The 22,479-nt window shown below is 38.3% G+C and overlaps 1 protein-coding gene across 1 annotated transcript in view; it reads left to right on the top strand.

Moving 5' to 3' along the window:
• SDK1 (sidekick cell adhesion molecule 1) overlaps positions 1-22,479 on the top strand; it is a 1,001,700-nt gene that overhangs the window by 564,159 nt on the left and 415,062 nt on the right. Inside the window, exon 5 of the mRNA XM_035283177.3 lies at positions 5,515-5,648. Within this exon, the coding sequence (XP_035139068.2) occupies positions 5,515-5,648 (134 nt within the window). The remainder of the gene's footprint in view (positions 1-5,514; positions 5,649-22,479) is intronic.

The raw sequence follows: 22,479 nt of genomic DNA, 5'->3' as shown, positions 1-22,479 counted from the left end.
TATGGCATATCTACTTTTCCTCTAAAACTCTGTAAAATGAACAGACTGGCTTCACACATTTGGCACTTCATGCTGCCATTATTTATCTCTTTACACCTTTACAGCTCATGCCACTAACATTTCCCCTTGTGTTCAAAAATCATATTCTCCAGTGCATCTTTCCTGGGCAGTGTTAACACACACAGTAGGCACTGCAAAGATATTTAGGAAATGGTTAAGTTACTCCTGTTTTTGCTTGGGTTCTAAGTACCTTAATGTGCAAGCTGAGAAAGGAATAGCCAGAGTGAAAATGCAAATATGAATACTTGGATATTCCCTTCTTTTTCTTCGTTAATTTAACATGCATTTATTGACTACACACTGTTCGGCTCTGTGATTAAATGCTGGACAATCATTGTGTTCAGGGAAAACAAAGGTGTATCTGAATGTATTTCAAATCTAAAGGATTTTAAATGAGTTACCATTTTAGAAAATCCACCCTGCAACTTACCACCACCTGGGTCTTTATTTAAGAGTTGACAAACAGTCAATATAGAAGAGTTGGATAGAAGGTGAATTCACATAAGTTCACTTGAATTTTTCCACATACTTACCATTTTGAAATTAAGAATTACTCTCATAGAAAAGGATCCCCGTGAAGACTATCTTGAAATGTTTTGCAAGGCCTGGGCCATTATGGTAAGGAAACTGGTGGAGGCTTGACTGGTCTCTAGTATCTTCCCTCTCTGGTCACCTTTTGGTCTTTCTCCTACTGCAGAAGTATATCCTTTACCGAAGAGCCACCATTCTCAAGTTTAATGGCTGTCTTTCTCCTCTGAGCCTGCCTGCTTATATGCAGTTGTGCTGTGCTGCAGTCCCATTTGCCCAGGACTTCTTGGTCTGTGCCAGGGATTCATGCATTGTGTTAATGAATACAACTCAACTACTGGTTCCTGTGGGTTTGAAATTACGAGAAACAGGTTTCCCGAATTCTTTCTTCTCTTGCTTTTAAAATGTTTTTCTTATACCCAGAGCAAATGGTCAGCAGCAAGTGTTTGCTCTTGATAGAATAAACATGTCACTCTGGCAACTTAACATGTACTGAACATTCAGGAACTCATTATTGCCAAAGCTGCTTGAAAGCAATTTTAGTTCTTGTCATTATACAGCTAAGGAAAGTTCATCAGTTTCGAAGTTGTCTGCCTTGAACTTGCTTAAACTGTGAGGCATGAGATCCAGATTATATTCAGAACACTAAGCCTTAGAACCAACTCTTTTAAAAATTGCATAATTAAAAAGGAGAATGTTTTAAGTATTTTTGTTTTTTTAAGGTTTTACAAACTAGTATTCTGCATCTTCCTGCACACTGACCTTTTGTTAATGTACTTGAATGTCAATTGAAACTAGTCAAATGTTACTTTAACATTTGTAGTGATAAAACTATAGACTCAAATTATTATTTTATGTTTTATGGGCCAAGTTTTTATTTTACTAAATATTTGACTGAATTTTCATCACAATGTATAAATCGATGTGTTTATTACCACCCTAGTTTGTGGTACATGTTAAAGAACAAAATACTTACTGATAACCAAAGACCATTTATATTTTCATGGAAGCCAATGGATGGGTTACATTGCAAGTTTTGGGAGCACATCATGAAAATATTTCTGGACACCCCCTGGAACTCCTCCCTTTGGGCCCACAGATACTCTTAAGGGAAAGTTGTTAAAGTGCATCCTGTTACTTCTTGTAGCTTCTGTACATCCAATCTGAGCTCATGGGACATGAACAGTGTGTCCTGGTTCAGGTTACTGTCTCCTCCACTCTGAGCAGGGAGTGGGGCTTCCAGTAGTTCTGATTAAATAGTAAAACAGTTATTTGGTTCTGCTCCAATGGTGATCAGGGTGCATGTATACTCTTACTCTTCCTTCCTGGTCTTCAGGCACCTTTGCTTCCAGGATTACGACGTCAGTGTCATGTCCCTGAAGGCATCTGATCTGCTGTGACATGTGGAAAACCACACCCCCTGGCCATGCAAGCATAGCAGGGAGCTTCCCAGTTGACACCCAGCAAAGTGACCTTCCCTCCCCCATGCCCAAGAGGTGGGTCTAGGTATTCACCTTAATGCTAGTGGTCAGAGACCCCCAGCTAGTTCCTCTCTACCATGGGTTTCGTCTTTTCTGAAATAGAGAACTATGATTGTGCCCAGTTCCTCAGGAGAGTGTTGGAGAATCAAGTGAAGAATGGCCAGAAGCACCTAGCAAGTGCCCACTGTAAATGATCTTCCTTTACTGAACCACACAGGTACTTTGTTCATCAGTCTCAGCAATGAAGGACAACAGATTGGTTGGTGTCTTGTGAAAACCCTTCCCTTGCTTATAGTTGGTACCTCAGGACCGGTTCTCCTGTTCTTCACGAATGCATCTGTCTTTTCTCTGGCACGGCAGCTCATCTCACCCATATTGGACTCAGTTATTTTTTCCCTCTTCTCTTTACTACTATCCCATGGAATTAGAGGTTAAAATTATAAGGTTTCATTTTTAAATGTAGAAAGATGGGGGAAAACTAAGGAAGTAATTTGATATAAAGCCATATATACATTTGTTTCAATCAAGTTAAAGGAAAACCTCTCAGGCCAAATATAATTTTTCTATGAAGTCAATGTAAGTTTTAAATGTGTGATCTGGAGTTATATTATAATAAAGCCAAGTAATTCCTATTATGGGCAAAGTATGCAACTTTGTTACCATAATGCCTAGCATGCCCCTGTGTTCTTTTTGTTACCTTCTGATCGCAAAAGTGATATTTATTGTGGACAAATTGGAAAATATTTTATTAAAATGTAGAATAAAAAAAAATAGCTTGTAATTGTACCATTCAGACTAATCACTTTTAACATTTTATTTGCACGCATATATGTAGAAACAGATATATAGGACTTATTTGCACTGCAGAGAACACATACTTAAAAAAATCTAAACACGATGTTACTGCATGTGCTGTTGTGAATCTGTATCGGCATGTTTTGACTTCCAGTGATGGCAGCCCCAACTTATCAAGATGAAACAGGAAGTATCTGACCTCATGAACTAGGAAGTCCGCAGACAGGAAAGGCTGCAGGAGGGTTGGTTCATTGGCTCTGTGAGGTCATGAAAGACCCACATGCTTTCCATTCTGTCTGTTTTGCTATCACCAAGATCAGCTTCATGCAAAAGTCTTTCCTCTGATGGCCATAAAATCACCACCATGAACACCTGGGGCAAAATCATCAAGACCCACACCTGATGCTCTCTCTTGTTGCATGGCTGGATTACAGGGGGAAGGCATGGTTGCCATGATAAAATCAGGGCCACTGAGAGAGAAGACAGGATGGGCCCATGTCGCCTGCTTTACTGCTTTTAAACATGGTGTTCTTCTTAAGGTTTACAGCAGTTATCAGTATTCAAAATTAAGATGAATGGCTTTAGATGTTTTACATTCATTTGAAAAGTCATTCTCTTATAGAAATGCTCTGTTCAGAAAGATTTGGATAGGAATACAGACTTGCTTTCTGGGAAATTAATCTTCATGTTCTCCAGAGATTTAGCATTTTCATGGTATCATTTTGGCAGTAGCAGTTTTTCTTCATGAATTTTGACATACACCTGTATAGAAATTAAAAACTAAAAGAAAAAAGCTTAAAGATAGTTGGAAACTTTAATATTTTTATCTTTATGTACTTTTTTATTTTTAATACTCTTGAAATAATGCCATAAATAATACAGAGAATTCATGGACATTTTACAAGGATAATTCTGAGAAATAATAAGCATATTTGAAATTACTATGATAAAAATCAGATGTTAAAGAAAAAGTTATATATTCAGTTTTTAAATTGTACTATTAAATGTGTAACTTCATGTGTAGTAAATATTCATATTTAATTTTAGCTGCCAGTGTAACATATACTAAAATAAAATGGAACAGTTTCCATGGTTCTATAAAAGCATCTATAAAGGAGTCATAAATAATTATAATAAAACTCTTTTGAAATATTTTTATGGGACTAAAAATTGAAAACTTCCTAATAGGGAAATTTTCATAAATGAGACATGAAGTAAGTTAGTCATAGAGACCTCAAACAGTAATATATCCTATGGGAACCCTGAATAAGCAATAACTGCTTAAGATAATTTTATATAATGTATAAAAATCAAGAGTTTTTGAAAAAGCTCTGCAAAAGGTAGCAGGAAGAAAAAGGATTATTATAATGCTAAAATTCCTCATGAGAAGTTACTCATTTTGCTTGCTTCTAATGTTACCAGAATAAAGATGTTAGATTATCTGAATCTTGAGAGTGCTGTAATGATTCCCTATAGAGTAACACAACTGTGGTGGGTAACAAAACTCACTCTAGAGTCCCAAGATGTTTCTCATGTTTTTGAAATAAGAGCTTAGACTAAATGATATTTTGGTGCTCAGAATGCATCTTACCTTCTGTGCCAAATTTACTAGCCAAGGAATAGTTTACTCACATTAATATTTTTTTAAACAAATTTTACCTCCCTCATTCACCTCTGTAACCGGCAAAAAGAATACAGAATTATAGCAAAAGTGAAGGATACCATAAGACATCCATTTCAAATGAAAGTTCTTTGGATGCATGGAAGTTGGATCTTTAATGTTTTTATTCTTTTAAAAAAAATAGTATAATGAGAGTCTTTCTATGGTATGATTAGATGAGTATTAATCTGCATGTGAGAAGACCTAGTCCTCCTCTGGTGTTAAGTTGCTGTGTTAGCTGGGACAAGCGACTTAACTTCTCTGAGCCTCAGTGGCTCAGAGAAAGGGCGGGTGCTTTAAACGAGTCTCAGAGTGTCCTTTCCCACTAGAATCAGGATGAATGAGAAGGTCTTGGTCACGGTCAAGGAGACCATTTACTTGTCCTTTGCACTTCTAAGACATGCGGAGATAGTATATGTGAAAACCACGTGGCCTGGAGTTGATAATTATAGGAGAATTTAAGTTGAAGGGGGGCAGCACCATGCCCATTGACAACTTACCTTCTATGCACAAGCACAGACATCCATACACAAAGGCTCTGATGAAGCTCCCCTAAGGTAGAGAAAACCACAATAAATTCACTTGCCCTGGGTCAGGGTTGTTGTGGTCCAGCCTTCTAATTGAAGGGATTTCTTGTAGCTGATCATGTTATGCATACTCAGAGGAACCTCTGAGTTTTAATAAAGTCTGGATGTATGTGTTCCAGAACATTGTCTTCTTCACAGTCAAGTGCTGGAATCAGGATGAATGAGAATCAGGATGAGTGGAGCACCAGTAGGCTGAGACACTGGGGCCGCAGTGTGCCAGCTGCATCAGAAGAGGCTCTCTCTGCCATTGTTGTGGTCTTAAAGTCAGCCTGTGTATTGTTTTTGCCCTTCCAGCTCTTCTTTTAAACTCTAGTCATTTCTTTAGAGTTGGCCTAATTAATTTTGTCTTACAAGTAAGTTCCCTGGAATAGCTTTGACACTGTCCTTCTCTTTTCTGAAACAGAGCCATCACATTGGAGAATCAGCTGGTGATCCTTGCCACGACACCTAGTGACACTGGGGCATACTACGTGCAGGCTGTGAATGAGAAGAACGGAGAAAACAAGACAAGCCCATTCATTCATTTGAGCATAGCAAGTGAGTTTTGAAATCCCAAATGGTAATTCTGAAAGCAATAAAATCTTGCTTTAATTAATAACCACTGCAATAAATTTTATCTCTCTAGCATAGTAGTTATGATTTAATATTGATCCAATGCCAATAGTTTGGAGAGCTTTAGGGCTGTTGTTTTCTTTGAAATGATATGCAGAAAAATGTGACTCTAACTGATACTTCTGAATGCCAGATCTTATTTGTTTTGGGAATTTAAAGAACGTATTTGCTTTTTATACACAGTCAACGCATATTGTTCCTAACAACAAAAAAATCTTTGAATTTAAATGAATTGTATCCATGAACCTAAATTAGGACTAAATTAGGGACAGACTATATTCTTTTAATATAACAAGAAAATCCTTGAGAAATTCTACATATTAAGTTGTACCAAAGTTAGCAGTATTTAAGTATAATCAGTTGATCATTTTTTCCACCTAATTTAACTAAAAGTCTGATTTTTGAAGAGAATGCACAAAAATCATGGGTATTTCTATATTTTATTTGAGGGGACATTAGTTTAAGCAAAATTAGCTTTACATGTTTGGCCTTTAAATTCTACCAGCAAGAGTTAATTGCTAAAAAAGGGAAAATCACCCAAAGCAAGAAGTCTGAATTAAACTAGATTCAGATATCCATATCAGAAGGCTTGTCATCAAGTGTTTGCAGCATGAAGCTTCATGGTAGGAAATGAAATTGTCATGTGGTTGAGAAAATAGGGTTGAAACTAGTCATGGCGCATGGTAAATTTCAAAATATTATGATCATATCATATAAGAGTGAGCTATATTGATTGATTCGTTTGTATAGTAGTGGATTTCATCTTTTAAAAAATTATCTTAAAGGAATAATTTCCCCCTGCAAGTGGTTTGAAAAGTATGTGGGGCTGGGCATGGTAGCTCATACCTGTAATCCCAGGAATTTGGGAGACTAAGGCAGTCGGATCACCTGAGGTCAGGAGTTTGAGACCAGCCTGGCCAATATGGTGAAATCCCATCTCTACAAAAAATACAAAATTAGCTGGGCATGGTGGCACGCACCTAGAATCCCAGCCACTCAGGAGGCTGAGGCAGGAGAATTGCTTGAACCCGGGAGGCGGAGGTTGCAGTGAGCCAAGATCATGCCAGTGAAACTCGATCTCAAAAAAAAATGTATGTGGGATGGAGTGATAGTATTTGCCTCACATGGCCCTGGATGGCTACAATTGTCTTAGGCCCAGTAGAATTTCCTGGGTGAATCTTTACAGGAAACTCTGGGTGCAGGCTTCTGTGGGAATTAACTGAGTAGGCTCTCACGTGCCTATCTAATTGGTCCTAAGTGGCCATGATGTGCTGTCATCCTGCCTTTAGCTCCTTAATTTGAGGAATTGAATCTTGCTCTCCAGAACTTAGTCTATGACAGATTTAGGATGAGTGGGGCCTTTGTGATGCCATGACGAATTATGCACATGGATTAGGTGTGGGGTTCACAAAACCCAATGCATGCTGTACTATGAGTGAAAGGACTGTCTGCATCAGGAATTACAGTAGAAATAAGGATGATTTAATAAGATTTTTTCCAATAGTGATAATAAAGAATGGAAATTGTATTATCAAATACATTGTTACTATTTTAATGATTCCAAACTTTACAAGTGGAGTCATTTATCCTGTTTAGCAAATACAATTTTATACTCAACTGTAATGTAACTACCAGGATAATAATGAGCCAAAGGGTGAAATTCTGCATCAGAAACAAGGAAGTTGGCCTTCCTCTGTTAGAAGAGGGGAAAAAATTATTCCACAAAAATTGTGGTAAACGTGACAAAGTTATAAAACATCCTTACCTAGTACTTGCCTACCTGCCTACTCTGTAAGGGCCAGCAGAAAATAAAGCGAATACAGTAAATTTGCAAACTACCATACTAATGCAATACCATGGCTTTAGATAATTGGAATATGTAAATTTTTTTCAGTAATTTCAGTTTCTACCCTGACCAAAAAGTATATTGAAAGCTGCTCATAAATATTATAATTAACTGGCTTGCATTTTGTTCCTTTGTATGTATATTTTTAACTTTTCATTGGCACCAGGTAAAAATGTGTGAAAAGTGAGATATATGGACTTATTTTAAATCTTAGGAGAAAAACCTACATTTTGTTCCTTTATAAATTCTTTGCTTTTTATCAGGGCCAGGTAAAATGGGAGAAGTAAGGAGGTTGCAGAAACGGCCTTATTTTAATTCTTAGGAGAACTTTCCTGTTGACATATTGGGTTTAGCTAAATGTTAAATGGCAACCAATTATGCTTTTTTTTTTTTTTTTTTTGCTAAAAGTTTTATTTTGAAAACCTCTAAAAGTCAGAAGTCCTGATTAATCTGTAGAAGCCCTCAGAATTGTTTAAATCGTGCTTCTTTCTGGAATGCAGTGAGTGGTCTAAGCAACGAACACTGCAGTTCAGGACCTGGCCACCCTACTCCTGGTGAGACTGTGAATTTATTGAAGGATGCGACTCCTCACCAGATTTATTATGAAATTAGATATTCTCAAGACCTATTCATACTGGTAGTAAGATAGAGTGTGTTCTGCAGACTTAGACATCTTTTTCTTCAGATGTAGGCTTTTGTGGAAACACCAAACGAGATTGATGAAATTTTTTAAAAACTTTCCAGCCAGCATTTCTGAAAAATCAGAAGATATTACAGCCAATTATTTAACGAAGATAAATTTTTCCTTGCTGTCGAGAGAATAAAGCAAAGAACCTTTATTTAGTGAACCCCATGGGGATGATCAGGTCCTGGTAATTAAATTCCTAGTGGATTGTGCTGTAATTAGTTTAAAATTGGAGTGTGAGGCAGCCCCATCTCTTGTTTGCTGTTGTAGTAAGAATCTGTTTCTTCCTCGAGGACAGCACTGTATTGGAGGGGAGCAGCATCCAGGTCTAGCCCTGTCTCAAAACATCTAAATAAGTGATGCACTGTCACCCAGCTAACAGGAGGACATAATACATTTTAATCAACAACCTTGTACTTGAGAGTTCAAAAACATCTTCACCTTTTCAATTACTAAATACTGTGGCTACACTTGAAGCTTATGGGAAGCAAAAGACAAAGAGGTTTTAGATTTAAATAAATATTTTTTTTCAAAAAAGCATGACTGTTAGAAGTGAGATGCAGTCCCATAATGATACTGCCTGCTGTTTTGTGCATATTTAGTAGATGACATTATTATCTCTTAACATATCTCCCCTTTTGCATGGTTAAGAAGATAAATTCCTGCATGTTCTGCACTGATATTCCTGTAGGGAAGGAGAGGACTTCTCTGAACTCTCCACCCCGCTTCCCTGGTGAGAGCTTGCTGCCATCCCAGGAGTGGATCCACTTTGAAGTTTTAATGTGATGTGAAGCCAGCAGATGTTAAGGACATAGGTGGGACTGTTGAAGCGTCCTACATGAATTTTTCATAGCCAGCTCCCACAGCTCAGGTGCACACCAGAAAAAGAAGGGGCTGAGCATGGCTCAGAATAGACGCTTCTGTTCTGAGGTCAGACCCAGGCAAGCTTTTTGAACCTGTCAACCTATTTTTGGCTTTTGCTTTGAAGATTTTACATTGCCTTAACCTTTGTGAAATAGAACTTCTGAACCAAATTAATATGTGAATAGGAGTTTCTTCCTTTTAAAAAAAAAAGCATAGAGTTAGGAGATGAGACAAATTCTATACAGTGATGAATCAATCATTGTTTAAATGCCATTGTACATACCTTAGACACACCATCAGTTCTGATCCAATATTCAAAATGTCCGGTGTAATGAGATTTTCTACTAGGGATGAAGCTTGGATTAAAAAAGGAATGATTGCCTCTCTCCCTCCTGTTTTTTTCCCCCTCTTTCATCTTAATGTCTCCTCTTCAAACAACATTTGCAGATAGGATATCATTTCAGCTGATCCTCCTTCAGGCTGACAAAACCTTGATTTTAATTCTGAAGACCACTTAACATTTTTTTGTCCTCTATGGTGCTAATTTAACTACAGACCTCATATAGGTTTAGTAGTTGAAAGTGGATCCCTGAGAATCATGTCTATGAACAGTCATTTGAAAGGACTGCCTTGTAAAACATGGCTTTTGTGTTCCCTGGACAAAACTCTCTCCTATTTTCCTTATACCTTTAATATTAAAGGCAGAAGACTTCCAGATGGACTCTAACATGGCTTGGGTTCCTAAACAATAGGAACTGTTTGAAATATTACTAAAAATCAGTCTGGGGCCTAGCCTCACATCACAAATGAGCAATTTAGAACCAAGCATAGTTTTATAGGTTGTATGATACTTTACCGCCAGAATTTTCAGAAACATAAACAAACAAGTATGTATTTTATAGTAAAATCATGAGTTTAATTATTTAGCCATGCATTGAACCTGCTGTACAGAGTGAAGCATGAGGCATATTCTGGCCCTGGGCCTCCTGAGCTGGTGTTAGACAGAACTAAGTCTAGGCCATGGTTCCTAACACTTTTCCATAAACACACCATCAAGAAATAAGCCTTCAGCTTTTCCCATGTTATATGTACATTTTCAGTGCTGCAAAAGAAGTAGCACTTGAATATAAATTTCCTCAGCAAGGCAAGGGTACGTTTCACAGATGGAGCAATGGTGAGTGCAAACCTGGACAAGGGAGGGGAAGGGGTTCTTATTCCTGATGTAAGTAGCCCCTACTGCTGTGTCGTTCCCCTGTTGACTAGGGTTAGACTACACAGTCTAAGCTAATTCCGATCGGCTATTTTAAAGAGAGCAGGGGTATGATCCAGAGTGGCCGGCTGGGTAGTTTGGCAGGAAGGATGGTTAGGAACAGGTCAGAGTGACTGACTGGGGTGACTCAGGTCAAAGCCAGTGACCAGGGGAAAAAATGTAAACTACTGATTAGAACTGGTGGGAAAGTTGTTTACCGAAACTAGAGGCAAGGGGGCACAGAGAACCAGGAAGTTAAACCTTAAAATGGAGAATTAAAGAATAAGAGAGCTGAACATACTGACGTACTGATTCTTTGAAAAGAAACTTGGAATTCACTATATCTAACACCCCTTATGCAGGAACACCTAGTTACTTATCAATTCTAAGCATTAACCATCAGACAGAAGAGACGAAGGGAATCAGCATTGCTAATCATGAAAGTTTCCTTCCATCTTTACTTGATGTCTCATGGTGCAATATGCACTTCATGAATGAAAATCCATATTTTACTTGATTTTCTTGATATAATTTAGTTTTTTGGAAAACTTCTTAGGACATCTGGTTACAGAGAATTGTATTTTCCTGGAGACGTGGCTTCTAACTACACAAGTGTCCCTGCTGCCGTTTGTTATCTGATTGTGCTGGTGTTGTGACTCAGATCTGTGGTTTCTTCCGAGGAATGCCTTTGTCTTCAGTTGTCCACTTTGTGAGAGTTTAGATAAAGCTAAACACACAAGGACATAAATCCACCTCTCTAGGCAAAGGTGAACCATAGGGCATGCACAGCGTGTTAACCTCTCTGACAATGAGAATTTTCAGACCTCTCCTTGGGATAGCTTATGTACAGAGTGTCATAGGAGGCCATCCAACTAACAGACTCAACCTGCATAAAAAATAGCATTTAAACTTGTCTCTTTCTTGTGCTTTTGGTGAGAAAACATAAGTAAAAATACCAGGTCTAATTGTTTCTGAGCCCCAAACGGATGGATTGGGGAATGAGTTTTAGGAGAGGAATGTAGCTGGTGACTGCCAGCAAGACTTCAGTACCCACAGCAAAGACATCATTCTCTCCCCACCCAGAAAGGCAAAATTGGATCATTTCTATTACCCACTCATGCCTCCTTCACCATATTCCCATCTCTTCTCATCCCAAGGTGTCTTCTTTTCCCCTGTGAGATTTATTTCTACCTGATTTCACTGTTGCTAAATCTTAGGAAATCAGGTTAAGCTATGATCATTTGCCCTCAACGTTTGAACAAACTTGGGGTAGCCCAATAGCCCCAGTTTCCTAAAGCAGTAATCACTGGTCTATGAGTATCACCCAGGATACATACAGATTTCCAAGGCATAGGCAGGCATGTAAAATTTCCAGGGAACCTATTTTCAGTCCTTTCATATTCACATTCTAAAACTAGACCTGAGGATGCCTGAGGTCAAATTTTGCTTTTCACAACTGCTCCTTTCTTTCTGAATGAGAAGGAAGGCTCATTTCTTACTCATCCTGAATCTTTAACATGGGCAATTATCTGAGGGTATAAATGCCCAGGTGCCAAACAAAGGGAGAATTCTAAACATCAGTGGCAGAATTGAGAAAGTGAAAGACTCTAATAATTGGGAAATAAATCATTTTATAAATCAGGTGTTTTCAATCTTTTGCTGTCTGCAAAATGAGGTAGGTCCGATGTGTGTTGTCAGCTGACACTTCATTACAAATAACTTAATCATTGCTAACTGTAACACAGTCCACATGTTCTTAAGACAGGAAGAGATTTCTAGCCCCTTGGAAGGTGGGGGGCCATGTGAGTGGGATAAAGTATGGCTTTCAGGCCATGTGTTTAAGAGCCAGCGTGTTACCTTCATGATCTCCCTTCCCCTTTGGGACAACCATGGCCAGGCCGCATATTGAACCATAAGATGGAAGCTGTCTGGATACTTTAATCAGTATGTGGGAAGAATAGCCCAGGAGGGCCACCCAAGCAGAATTGGACTCATTATGAGTAAGAAACAAACCTTTGTATGGTTGGCATTGAGATTTCAGGGTTTGTTACTAGAACAAAACATGTCTGTCCTAACTAATAAATTACTATATGACAGTGGGACACATTGGCTCATGCCTGTAATCCCAGAACTTTGGGAGGCCAAGGTGGATGGATCACCAGAGGTCAGGAGTTTGAGACCAGCCTAACCAGTGTGGTGAAACCGCATCTCTACTAGAAATACAAAATTGACCCAGGAGTGGCAGCAGGCACCTGTAATCCCAGCTACTTGGGAGGCTGAGGCAGGAGAATCACTTGAACCTGGGAGGTAAAGGCTGTAGTGAGCCAAGATTGCACTACTGCACTCCAGCCCAGGCAATGGAGCAAGACTCTGTCTCAAAAATAATAATAATAATAATAATAATTAAATGAATAAATTACTATATGACTTTTGGTATATAACTTAAAAATAATGCAAAGAATTGAGAGATACTCTAACAAAATTTCTTTCATTTTTATCTGTTGCTTTATATCTATGAAATAGAAAAGATTAGAATTAAACTTTACTCTCTGTGTCACTGAGAGATGCATTTCTAGTTTTTTTTAATATAAAAACCTATTCATCAAAATTTATAATGGTTAAAAAACTTTTTTTAAGAAATTTTTTTTTTTAGATACAGAGTTTCACTCTCTCACACACACAGGAGTGCAGTGGTGAGATCATGGCTTGGTGCAGCCTCAAACTCCTGGCTTCACGCAGTCCTCCTGCCTCAGCCTCTTGAGTAGCTGAGACTACAGCTATGAACCATCGTGCCTTGCTAATTTTTTTTTTTTTTAAGACAAAGTCTCGCTCTGTTGCCCAGGCTGGAGTGCAGTGGTGCAATCTCGACTCACTGCAGCCTTCACCTCCCAGGTTCAAGCGATTCTCCTGCCTCAGCCTCCCAAGTAGCTGGGACTATAGGCGCCCACCACCACACCCAGCTAATTTTTGTATTTTTAAAATAGAAATAGGGTTTCATCATATTGGCCAGGCTGGTCTCAAACTCCTGTCCTTATAATCCACCTGCCTTGGCCTCCCAAAGTGCTGCAAGTACAGGCGTGAGCTACCACCCCCAACCCTAGCTAATTTTTTAATTTCTTTCTTTATAGAAATGGAGTCTGGCTATGTTACCTAGGCTGGTCTCAAATTCTGGCCTTAAATAATCCTCCCACCTTGGCCTTCTAAAGCACTGGGATTACAGGTGTGAGCTGCTGAGCCCAACCAAAATTTAAATTTATATACATATTTTTTCAGAGGCTATAAGGTAACTAATAAAATACTTTGACTGAATAAATGTAATGAATAAAGGATACAATTCTGTGAGGGTGTAAGATGGAAATACAAAAAAGAAAGAAAATGAATGTTGTAAAATTTCTTTCTACTAAAAATTAGGGCTTCTTCATGTGTTTTTTGAATGGGTGATGCTGTGTATCAAATCTTTAGACCTGCTTATCAAATATTTAGATTCCTTTGAATACTTATAAATGTGTTGCAGTTTTATTAAAATATACTGAAATAGTAAACATTAGAATATACTAGAAATCATATTCTTTTCAGTCCTTCAAATTTATTATATAAAATTATAAAATTAAAAATTATAAAAACATATTTATAATTTTTTATTTTATTATTTTCATAATGAAAAATAAAATAATGAAAAATTTTAGATGTCAAGATGTGGGAAAGATACGCAGTTTTACAAAATTATTTTAGGTGATCTAGGAACAACAACTATTTCAATCTATATGCAGATCTGATAATAATTTATAAATAAGAGTACTGTTGATGATCCTCCAAGGACAGACATAGATAGAAGAAGGCCCTAACATTTCTTGAGACCTGACAGATGTTGTCACATATATTTTCCTTCTTAAATTCCATGACAGCCCTGTGGGTTAACCATCAACTCTGTTTCACAGCTGAAGACACTGAGGCTTTAAGGATGAGGTTATTGACCTCAAGAATAGTTAATGGGAAGTTGAGGTTTCAAGCCAAAGTTTATTTGTCCCCTTCCCCAAACCCTTGTTTCTCCTATAAAAGCAGAACAGCATATACCATGGCGGCTGGGTGTGCCCATGGTATCCAAATGTGTCCAAGAGAGAGAAGCCCAAGGAGAAGGCAAAACTTGGAGGGAGGTGACTGTCCAACAGGGAAGCTCTATGCGAAGAGCTCTGTGCATGCAGACCTCAGAGGAGCCTGGTTCTGATTTTAAAAAAGGAGGCCTTCTGTTCTGATACTAAAACCACTTCCAATAAACATTCCAGGGAGTAGCAGTATGCTGTGGCCCAACAGTTTTGATGTTGGTCCCCTCTTGCAACCCCAGTGAGGCACGCTTGGGTGGACAGCACACAGGTTTGGCTTAAGGGTGCATTGAGAGATGCCCTGGAGTCAGTGCTTAGAATGGAGCATCATAACAATAAGTCACAATTTCTCCTAACAAAGTGGTTGTTTTGTTATCAGTAATGCATTAGACAGCACATAGGATATAAAGTAAGACATGATCTGTCCTGGTGGATTTATAGGACTGATGTGCGTGATTACACTCCCTAATTCCCAGATACTGATATCAAACTGTGGTGACAGATTTTGCAGTGAGTAAACTTTACCCAGGGAGTAAGGCAAGCACTTGGAGAATTAATTAACCAAGCAGAACTGACCAGTTAGATTCAGTAGAGGGACCATGAGTATTAATTTACTTTTCCCAATTATGCTGTGATTATTGAAAGACAAAAATTAATCAGTAGTGATTTGCCTAACCAGATTTTTTACAAACTCCTCTGTATAACTCAGCATTAGTAATTCCTCAAATCTACCTTCCCTCTGTCCTCTTGTTAAATGTCTCAATTTAAATTATTATATTCAGATATTTAAGCATAAGAGTTCTTTAATTTTGGCAGTTTGGGGACTAGAACTTAAAGTAACCCCTTATTTATTTATTTATTTATTTTTTCCGAAACAGGGTCTTTTTCTGTTGCCTAGGCTGCAGTTCAATGACACAATCATGGCTCACTATAGTCTCAACTTTCTGGACTCAAGTGATCCTCCTACCCCAGCCTCCCAAGTAGCTGGGACTACAGGTGTGCACCACCACGCTTGGCGAATTTTTTTAAATTTTTTGTGGAGACAGGATCTCCCCATGTTAACCATGCTGGTCTTGAACTCTGAGGCTCAAGAGATCCTCCTTTCTCAGCCTCCCAAAGTGCTGGGATTACAGGAGTGAGCCACTGCACCTGGCCTAGTAATTTTTACCTTTGACTTTGGGACCTAATTTCTTAGACTTAGCCAGCAGCCAGTACCTGAATTCAGTTTATAGGGAATTGAAGACAATTTCCTTGTAGAGTCATAGTCTGTAAACATAACATTTCCAAGTATGTAATATATTGAGAATGACCCAAGACTATAACTTACGAGTTTTCTTTGTAGCTCTGATCACTGTAGATATTACAGTCATTGAAGCTGTCTACCCTCCTTGTCATTGTAATTAATATGAAAGACAAGGAGTTTTTTGGAGGGCATAAACAAGGATGGAAAATTGAATTTTTCCTGCAATCATTGTACAGTCTCTAACATACATCCATTACACAGCTTGTCTGCAGAAATCCTAAGCAAAGTAATCGTTATTGGCTGAGATAAGACCACACAGAACAAGTTGCTAGTTTTAAAAGTAATTTTCTTAGAAAAACTGTGTTTACGCAGTAGTTGAATATAGCGATGATTCTGGTGAATTTCCTAGGGTTCAGCTTTTAGTTACTTTCTAGACTAAATGGTTCTACTCCTACCTTCTCAGTAGGATTTTTTCTTTTACGAATGAGCTCAGTATTCTGAAACTGCTAATTAAGAAACACCTGTTTAATTTCCCCTCCTTCAGAATTTTTAAGGTTTTCAAAATCCAGATTGTGCGAGTTGCTAAGCTAAATTGTCTTTTCATATCTCTTCTTTTCAGAAAAATGAGAATATATTATTTTCTGATTCAGAGGGAACATCTAGAGTGGAACCCATCTCTTCAATAATAAAATGTTATTTGTGCTGAGGGTAGGCTGAGTAATTCATGGGTTAACTAAAATTTCCAACTTTAAAACAGAAAGATGTGATTTGGTCCAAAGCATAATGAAGGCTTATTGTAGTAGTAGTAACAACAGCCCTTCATTGGATGTCTTCCTATGCCCAGTATGTAAATATTATATCTCATTTAAAAAACCAATCAGCCAGACATGTTGGCTCATGCCCAATGCTCTGGGAAGCTGAGTCAGCAGCATCGCTTGAGCCCAGGAGTTCAAGACCAATCTGGGCAACATAGGGAGACTCTTTCTTTACCAATATATATTTATATGTCTGCCAGGTGTGATGGTGCATATCTGTATTCCCAGCTGCTCAGAAGGCTGAGGTAGGAGGATCACTTGAACCAGGGAGGTCAAGGCTACAGTGAGCTGAGATTGCACCACTATGCTCCAACCTGGACAACAGAGCAAGACCCTGTCTCTTAAAATACTAATATAATAATCATAATAACCACCATTTAAACACCATTTTTTAACAAGCAAGAAGCCATAAAGTCAGTATTATCCCCATTTTGCAGATGAGGCAACAAATTATTTCCATAATCTTATGCAATTGATTACGTGGGTTTGTTTTGAATCCAGGTTTGTCTTTTTCCCAAGGAGACTTTCACCATTTTACTTACTGAGATTACTTATATTGTAGAATGTTGTAGAATGGTTTTTTATTTTTAAAATCATGTTGTAATTTCTTAATCTGGCTGCCACTGTTGTGAATACAGCCTAACGATTGGTCACCTTTTGATAACAGTTCTGTTCCATCTTTACCACTTAGTCATAATGTTTTATTACTGTTCATTGTAAATGATGTTCTTTTGGCTCATATAGAAGGCAATTATAGCAGGTAATTAAAATTGTAGATCTTTACAATGTGTTTGAGAATATTAAATCAAGCCTGGAGAAAATCAGGTAGAGTGTCTGTTAAAATGAAAGGCCACTTAACAATGCTGAAGGCCATTACCAAATCCAGAGTGCTGTATTCCCCACTTTTCCAAGAACACTTTGTATCTGAGATGTAAAGAAATGGAATTTATATCAGAAATAATAGAAACCAGAAATTTATCTGAAGATGTAGATTCTTTCTGTATGGGTTCTAATTAGTGAGTTCTTAGCAATAGTCTCTCCCTGTGATTCTTTGTTATTTCAGGTAATTGTCCTGCCTGTACCCCTTCGCCTTTTATGATCTTGAAGAATATCCTCTTTAGCACAAAATTAGTTCCTTCAAGTCTAGTATATCTCTATATTTGGCTGAGAGGTTCTGAGGAAGGTCTGAGAAACCCTGTGACCTCTGCTTGTCAGTGTAAACTGTTATTTTGCCGAGGAATAACCAGCTAGCAAGTGCAGCTTTTTGAGGTGGATACTGAAGATATTATTTTATGTAGTTTTATAGAATCATAAAAATGTGAGCTGGGAATTCCTTTGCTTACCTAGGCCTGCGTGACCGTCTGGGAAGTCTGAAAGCTGTAATGGTTTTGCGATTTTTTTTTTCTAGGGAGCAAGATACAAACATCAAAACTGGAAGTACAAAACTCTAGAGAAAATTGTGAAAGAATGAAGGCTTTTCCATTTTAGTTCCCAAGTTGAATAAAGAGTAGGAGTCAGAGTTGACATAAGTCAGTAATGGCGAACATTTGGCTGGCCCCATGAGGTTGTTTGCTGTTTCGCTGATGATGTATTTTGTTGAGGTGTGTCTCATCTGCTATTGAAGACCGTGTCTGGTATTAAATGCCCTTCACTTGCCTTGAAAGATTGTTGCACACTCTCTTTCCCCAACAGGATGTCACTCTGTGGTTTTATTAATTCAGACAGGGTTGAATTTCACAAAGGTTTGCTTCCATTTGGGAAAATTTTGAGCACAAATGTACTCCAGAATTCAAACTTCTTCCTTTCTAATCCTTAAAATGTTGGGAAGCATCCTTATCAGTCAGAATGGCATAGGAGTGGAAACCATATGCATATGTTGCCCTTTGGTTATTGATTCATTTCAGAAAGATTAAGTAGTTTCATACTTCTTTAGTCTACTCAAGAAAACGTAACTTCTCTTAAATTGAGAAAATAGCAAGTGCAAAAATGGTACCATCACATTTGAAAATGTATGAACTGGATAGGCAGTATTTTGAGCCTTTTGTTTCTTTGTTCATTTTAGTTACAGTACTTGTAAAAACCATGACAAAAAGCATGTTCTTGATGAAAATCTAGGAAGCAGTTCTACTTACTTGAACCCTAGCCTGGCATTAGATTACCTGGATCCTATCCACCTCTGCAGTTTGCACTTGAAGGACAGATAGTAAGCCATGTTGCCCCATGGGCCTCCATGCTGATTGGCTAGTGACCCTGCCATGTTAGTCACTAAATATTTTGAATATCATCTCATCCTGGAAGTATATTCAGGGATGCATGAAAGAGTAAATTTATTATCATAGAGGAAAACAGCTGGCATATTGGCATCAGCCTATACCATTTTCAGTGTCTATATAGAAGAATCAAGGGAAAGGTTGAATATGATTTTCTTTGGCTTTTAGAGTCTCTGTCTCACTTCTGTCTCTATATGATTCCCCCTCCTACTCCCTGCCCATTAAACACTCAGACTTCAGTTCTGGTATTTCACTCAGAAAATGCTGAGCATCTGATACTTATCAGACATTACGCTTAATACCAGGAAACTTGGTGAACACGACACGTGGTTCTGAGCTCACTTTGGCCAGGAGAGGCTGGCACACCAACAAACGACAAGAACACAGCGTGTTAAATGCCAGATGAGAGGGAGTTACGTAGAATCAGCTCCGGAAGCACAGGCAAGGGAGCAATTAATTCTGCTTCTAAGGCTGGAACAGCTTTGTTAGCAGAACTCTAAAAATCTTTTCTTTCACTTATGGAGAGATGCACCATCAGTGAGATGATTAGGAAAAGGGGGTTTGGAGTAGAACAGTGCTTTCAGTGACTGGGAACTGCCATAACCACCGTCCTTTAGTTTGCTCCCTTGTTTTAAATATCAGTGTCCCCCAGCACTGCATTTAATACAACCCCACTCTAAGAGAATCCTTAGTTGTGTTGTCTTCATCTCCCATAAGTTCTGTGAGGATAAGGATTTTTGCTTATTTCCATAAGCAATGGGAAGAGTGCATGATGAATACTAAGGGCTCAGTAAATACTTGTCCAGTGAGTGCATGAAAGCCTGTGCAGCAAGACCTTTTTACCCGCCGTTTCCTGGTCCTCTCCCCATCCCTGGCATCTGAGGATGCCTGCTCATAGTTTGTTCTTCCTGTAGCTCCTTTTCTTTTGGTATTTATTGTTCCTTTTGGTTCTTCTCGTCCCAAGATATGAGGATTCTCCATGCTTTATTCCTTCAGTGCAATGTTTTACTTTGTCTTTGTGACTTTTCTTTTTCTTTTTGGAGTTCGCATTCACTCTTGTGACTTCAGACATCACAATCAATGAAATGTTATCTCCAGGCCTGAATGCCAGCCTGGGCCTTCAATCTTTGGTAAGGAGAAAGTAGGACAAATGACTTCAAGGTCACCCTGACTCTAAAATTTGATACTTCTGATGTGTGAACTTCTCTGTCTGACTTAGTAAGGTGCCCAAAGATGGAAGGCTTGTCCACATGCATTTCCTCCATTATTGACTCACATTTCTTCTGTTTTATGACTTCATTTGACCTGCTGGTTGTGGGCATCCCTCTTTGTTTCAGTCTTACTCATCAAATTAATTATGCTGCTTCTGGTTATGGTGGCTAAACCTTGCCCTGCTGAACCTACTATCTGGGACACTGTGCCCTGAGATGGGATTTACTATGTTGCTAGACATTTTCACTAGGAAATTAAATTAACCTGCCTCCATATACTTTCTTTCCCTCAGCTGTTTTCTAAGTTCCCTAGAACGTTCTCTCACCCCCCTTCTATGTTTTCAGCCCTTAACTATCCTGAACTCTTAGCTTAAGTCCCGTTTCTGGAAGAATATTTGTCTCTCTGTCCTTCTGTTCATTTAGAAATGCATTCATTAATTCATTGACTCAAGATGTATTTACTGAGTGTTCACTAAGCATCATGGGCATTGAGGATATTGTGACTGAGGCAGACTGGTTTCTACTATCAGTGCTTTTGTTGGTGGAAGCAAAAGACAAACAAGTACGTGCAATACGGTTTGGGATGTTCTAAGTCAGAGAATAGTAATTTTCCTGCACATCCTGAGTTTCTGCCATTTACATTTTCAAACCTTTGCCTGTTGTAAAGACAGGGTTGGTAAAGACAAGGTAAGGTCAAGACACACAAGATTGTAGGCTTAAGAAATGCTTCCTTGGAAAGATTCTTTACAATAGTTCTTATTTATATGAGTATTGGTATAGGCTTATATAGAGAAAATATGGGAGATTTCTCAGAGATGGACTGTGTTATAAATAGAACAAATCAGTAAAATTACAGCCTTCAAGCCACAGGCCTCATTAGTCTCATGAGCAGAGCCCTTTGTGGGCAAACTGAGTGAGCCACGTGGAATAACACTACTGTCCATGATTTGCAAGCTCAACATGTCAGACTCTAGTGTTAAAAATGAGTTGCTTTAAATGAGCTATAAATATTAGTTCTGCATCTCCAAGCCATTCAATATGCAATTGTGAATATTGATATCCTTATAACTTACGTATAAGGATATGTAACTTATACATATATATATATATATATAAATTCAATGTATGAGTGAGTAAAAAGTACTGCATTAGTCAGCTTGGGTTGCCATACAAGATATTCATTAATTCATTGACTCAAGATGTCTTTACTGAGTGTTCACTAAGCATCATGGGCATTGAGGATATCATGATTGAGGCAGACTGGTTTCTACTATCAGAGCTTTTATTGGTGGAAGCAAACGACAAGCACTTTCAATATGGTTTGGGATGTTCTAAGTCAGGGAACATATAGAAGCAAAAGGCTAAGATTCAGAAACATCTCTTTCCAAATGGGACATTGTCTAACACAAACACCCAGCTTAAGAACAAAGAAGCAATCTGTCATCCAAAAACATCTGCCCCTCATGTTGCTTTCAATATGCAATAACTTAAAATTCCACAAGGAGTATTTTCCCAAAACAAAGAATAGAGCCCTCCACAGGAAAACTCAAGTCTCTTCCTTAGGAGACTGGGTGGCTTAAACAACAGACATTGATTTTCTCACAGTTCTGGAATCTGGAAGTCCAAGATGAAACCAGCTTTGCCAGCCAGGTCGGTTTCTCATTGGGGCCTCCCTTTCTGGCTGTCAGAGAGCCACCTTTCTGCTGGTCCTCACATGGCCTCTCTGTGGATTGGGGTTTCAGGAATGGGAGCATTAGAGAGCTCTGTTATCTCTTCCATTTCTTATAAGGACCCCTGTCCTATTGGATTAGAGATTCCTGTATGATCTCATTTAACCTTAAAGGTCCTGTCTCCAAATACAGTCATATTACATGTTAGGGCTTCAACATATTACTTTTTTTATAACTCAGTCCATAACAACTACCCATTTCTTTTTCCTATTGCATTTTCTTTCCTAAGGTACAATATTTCTCTAGATCAGAAGTCATGACTAGACACTTGTGGTCTGGACTTGCTGCTTGTGTTTTATTTAGCCCACACAATACCTTAAAAATACATAAGCCAATATTTAACAGCTGGGAGAAAATTTTCCAGCTTCTCTTAAAATATCTGAACATGCTAGGACCCCTTTCCCAGTTTAAACAATCTATGCCTTCTCCTAATGAAGAAACTTGAGTTTTCCGATGGAGGACTGTATTCTTTGTTTTGGGGAGTTACTCATTGTGGAATTTTAAGTTATTGCATATTGAAAGCAACATGAGGGGCAGATGTTTTTGGATGACAGGTTGCCTCTTTGTTGAGGTAAGTTTGTGTTAGAAAACTTCCCATTTGGAGAGACGTGTTTCTGTATCTTAGCCTATTGCCTCTACATTAGCTGACTCTGGAAGTATTTGAGGTGTGACCCATGATCCCATATTAGTTTCCGTGATGATGGAAATGTTGTCTATTTTTACATGGAGCTGTTGAATACTTG

The sequence above is a fragment of the Callithrix jacchus genome, chromosome 2 (assembly GCF_049354715.1).
Source record: "Callithrix jacchus isolate 240 chromosome 2, calJac240_pri, whole genome shotgun sequence".
NCBI lineage: Eukaryota > Metazoa > Chordata > Mammalia > Primates > Cebidae > Callithrix > Callithrix jacchus.
This window is presented reverse-complemented; position numbering and strand designations above follow the sequence as displayed.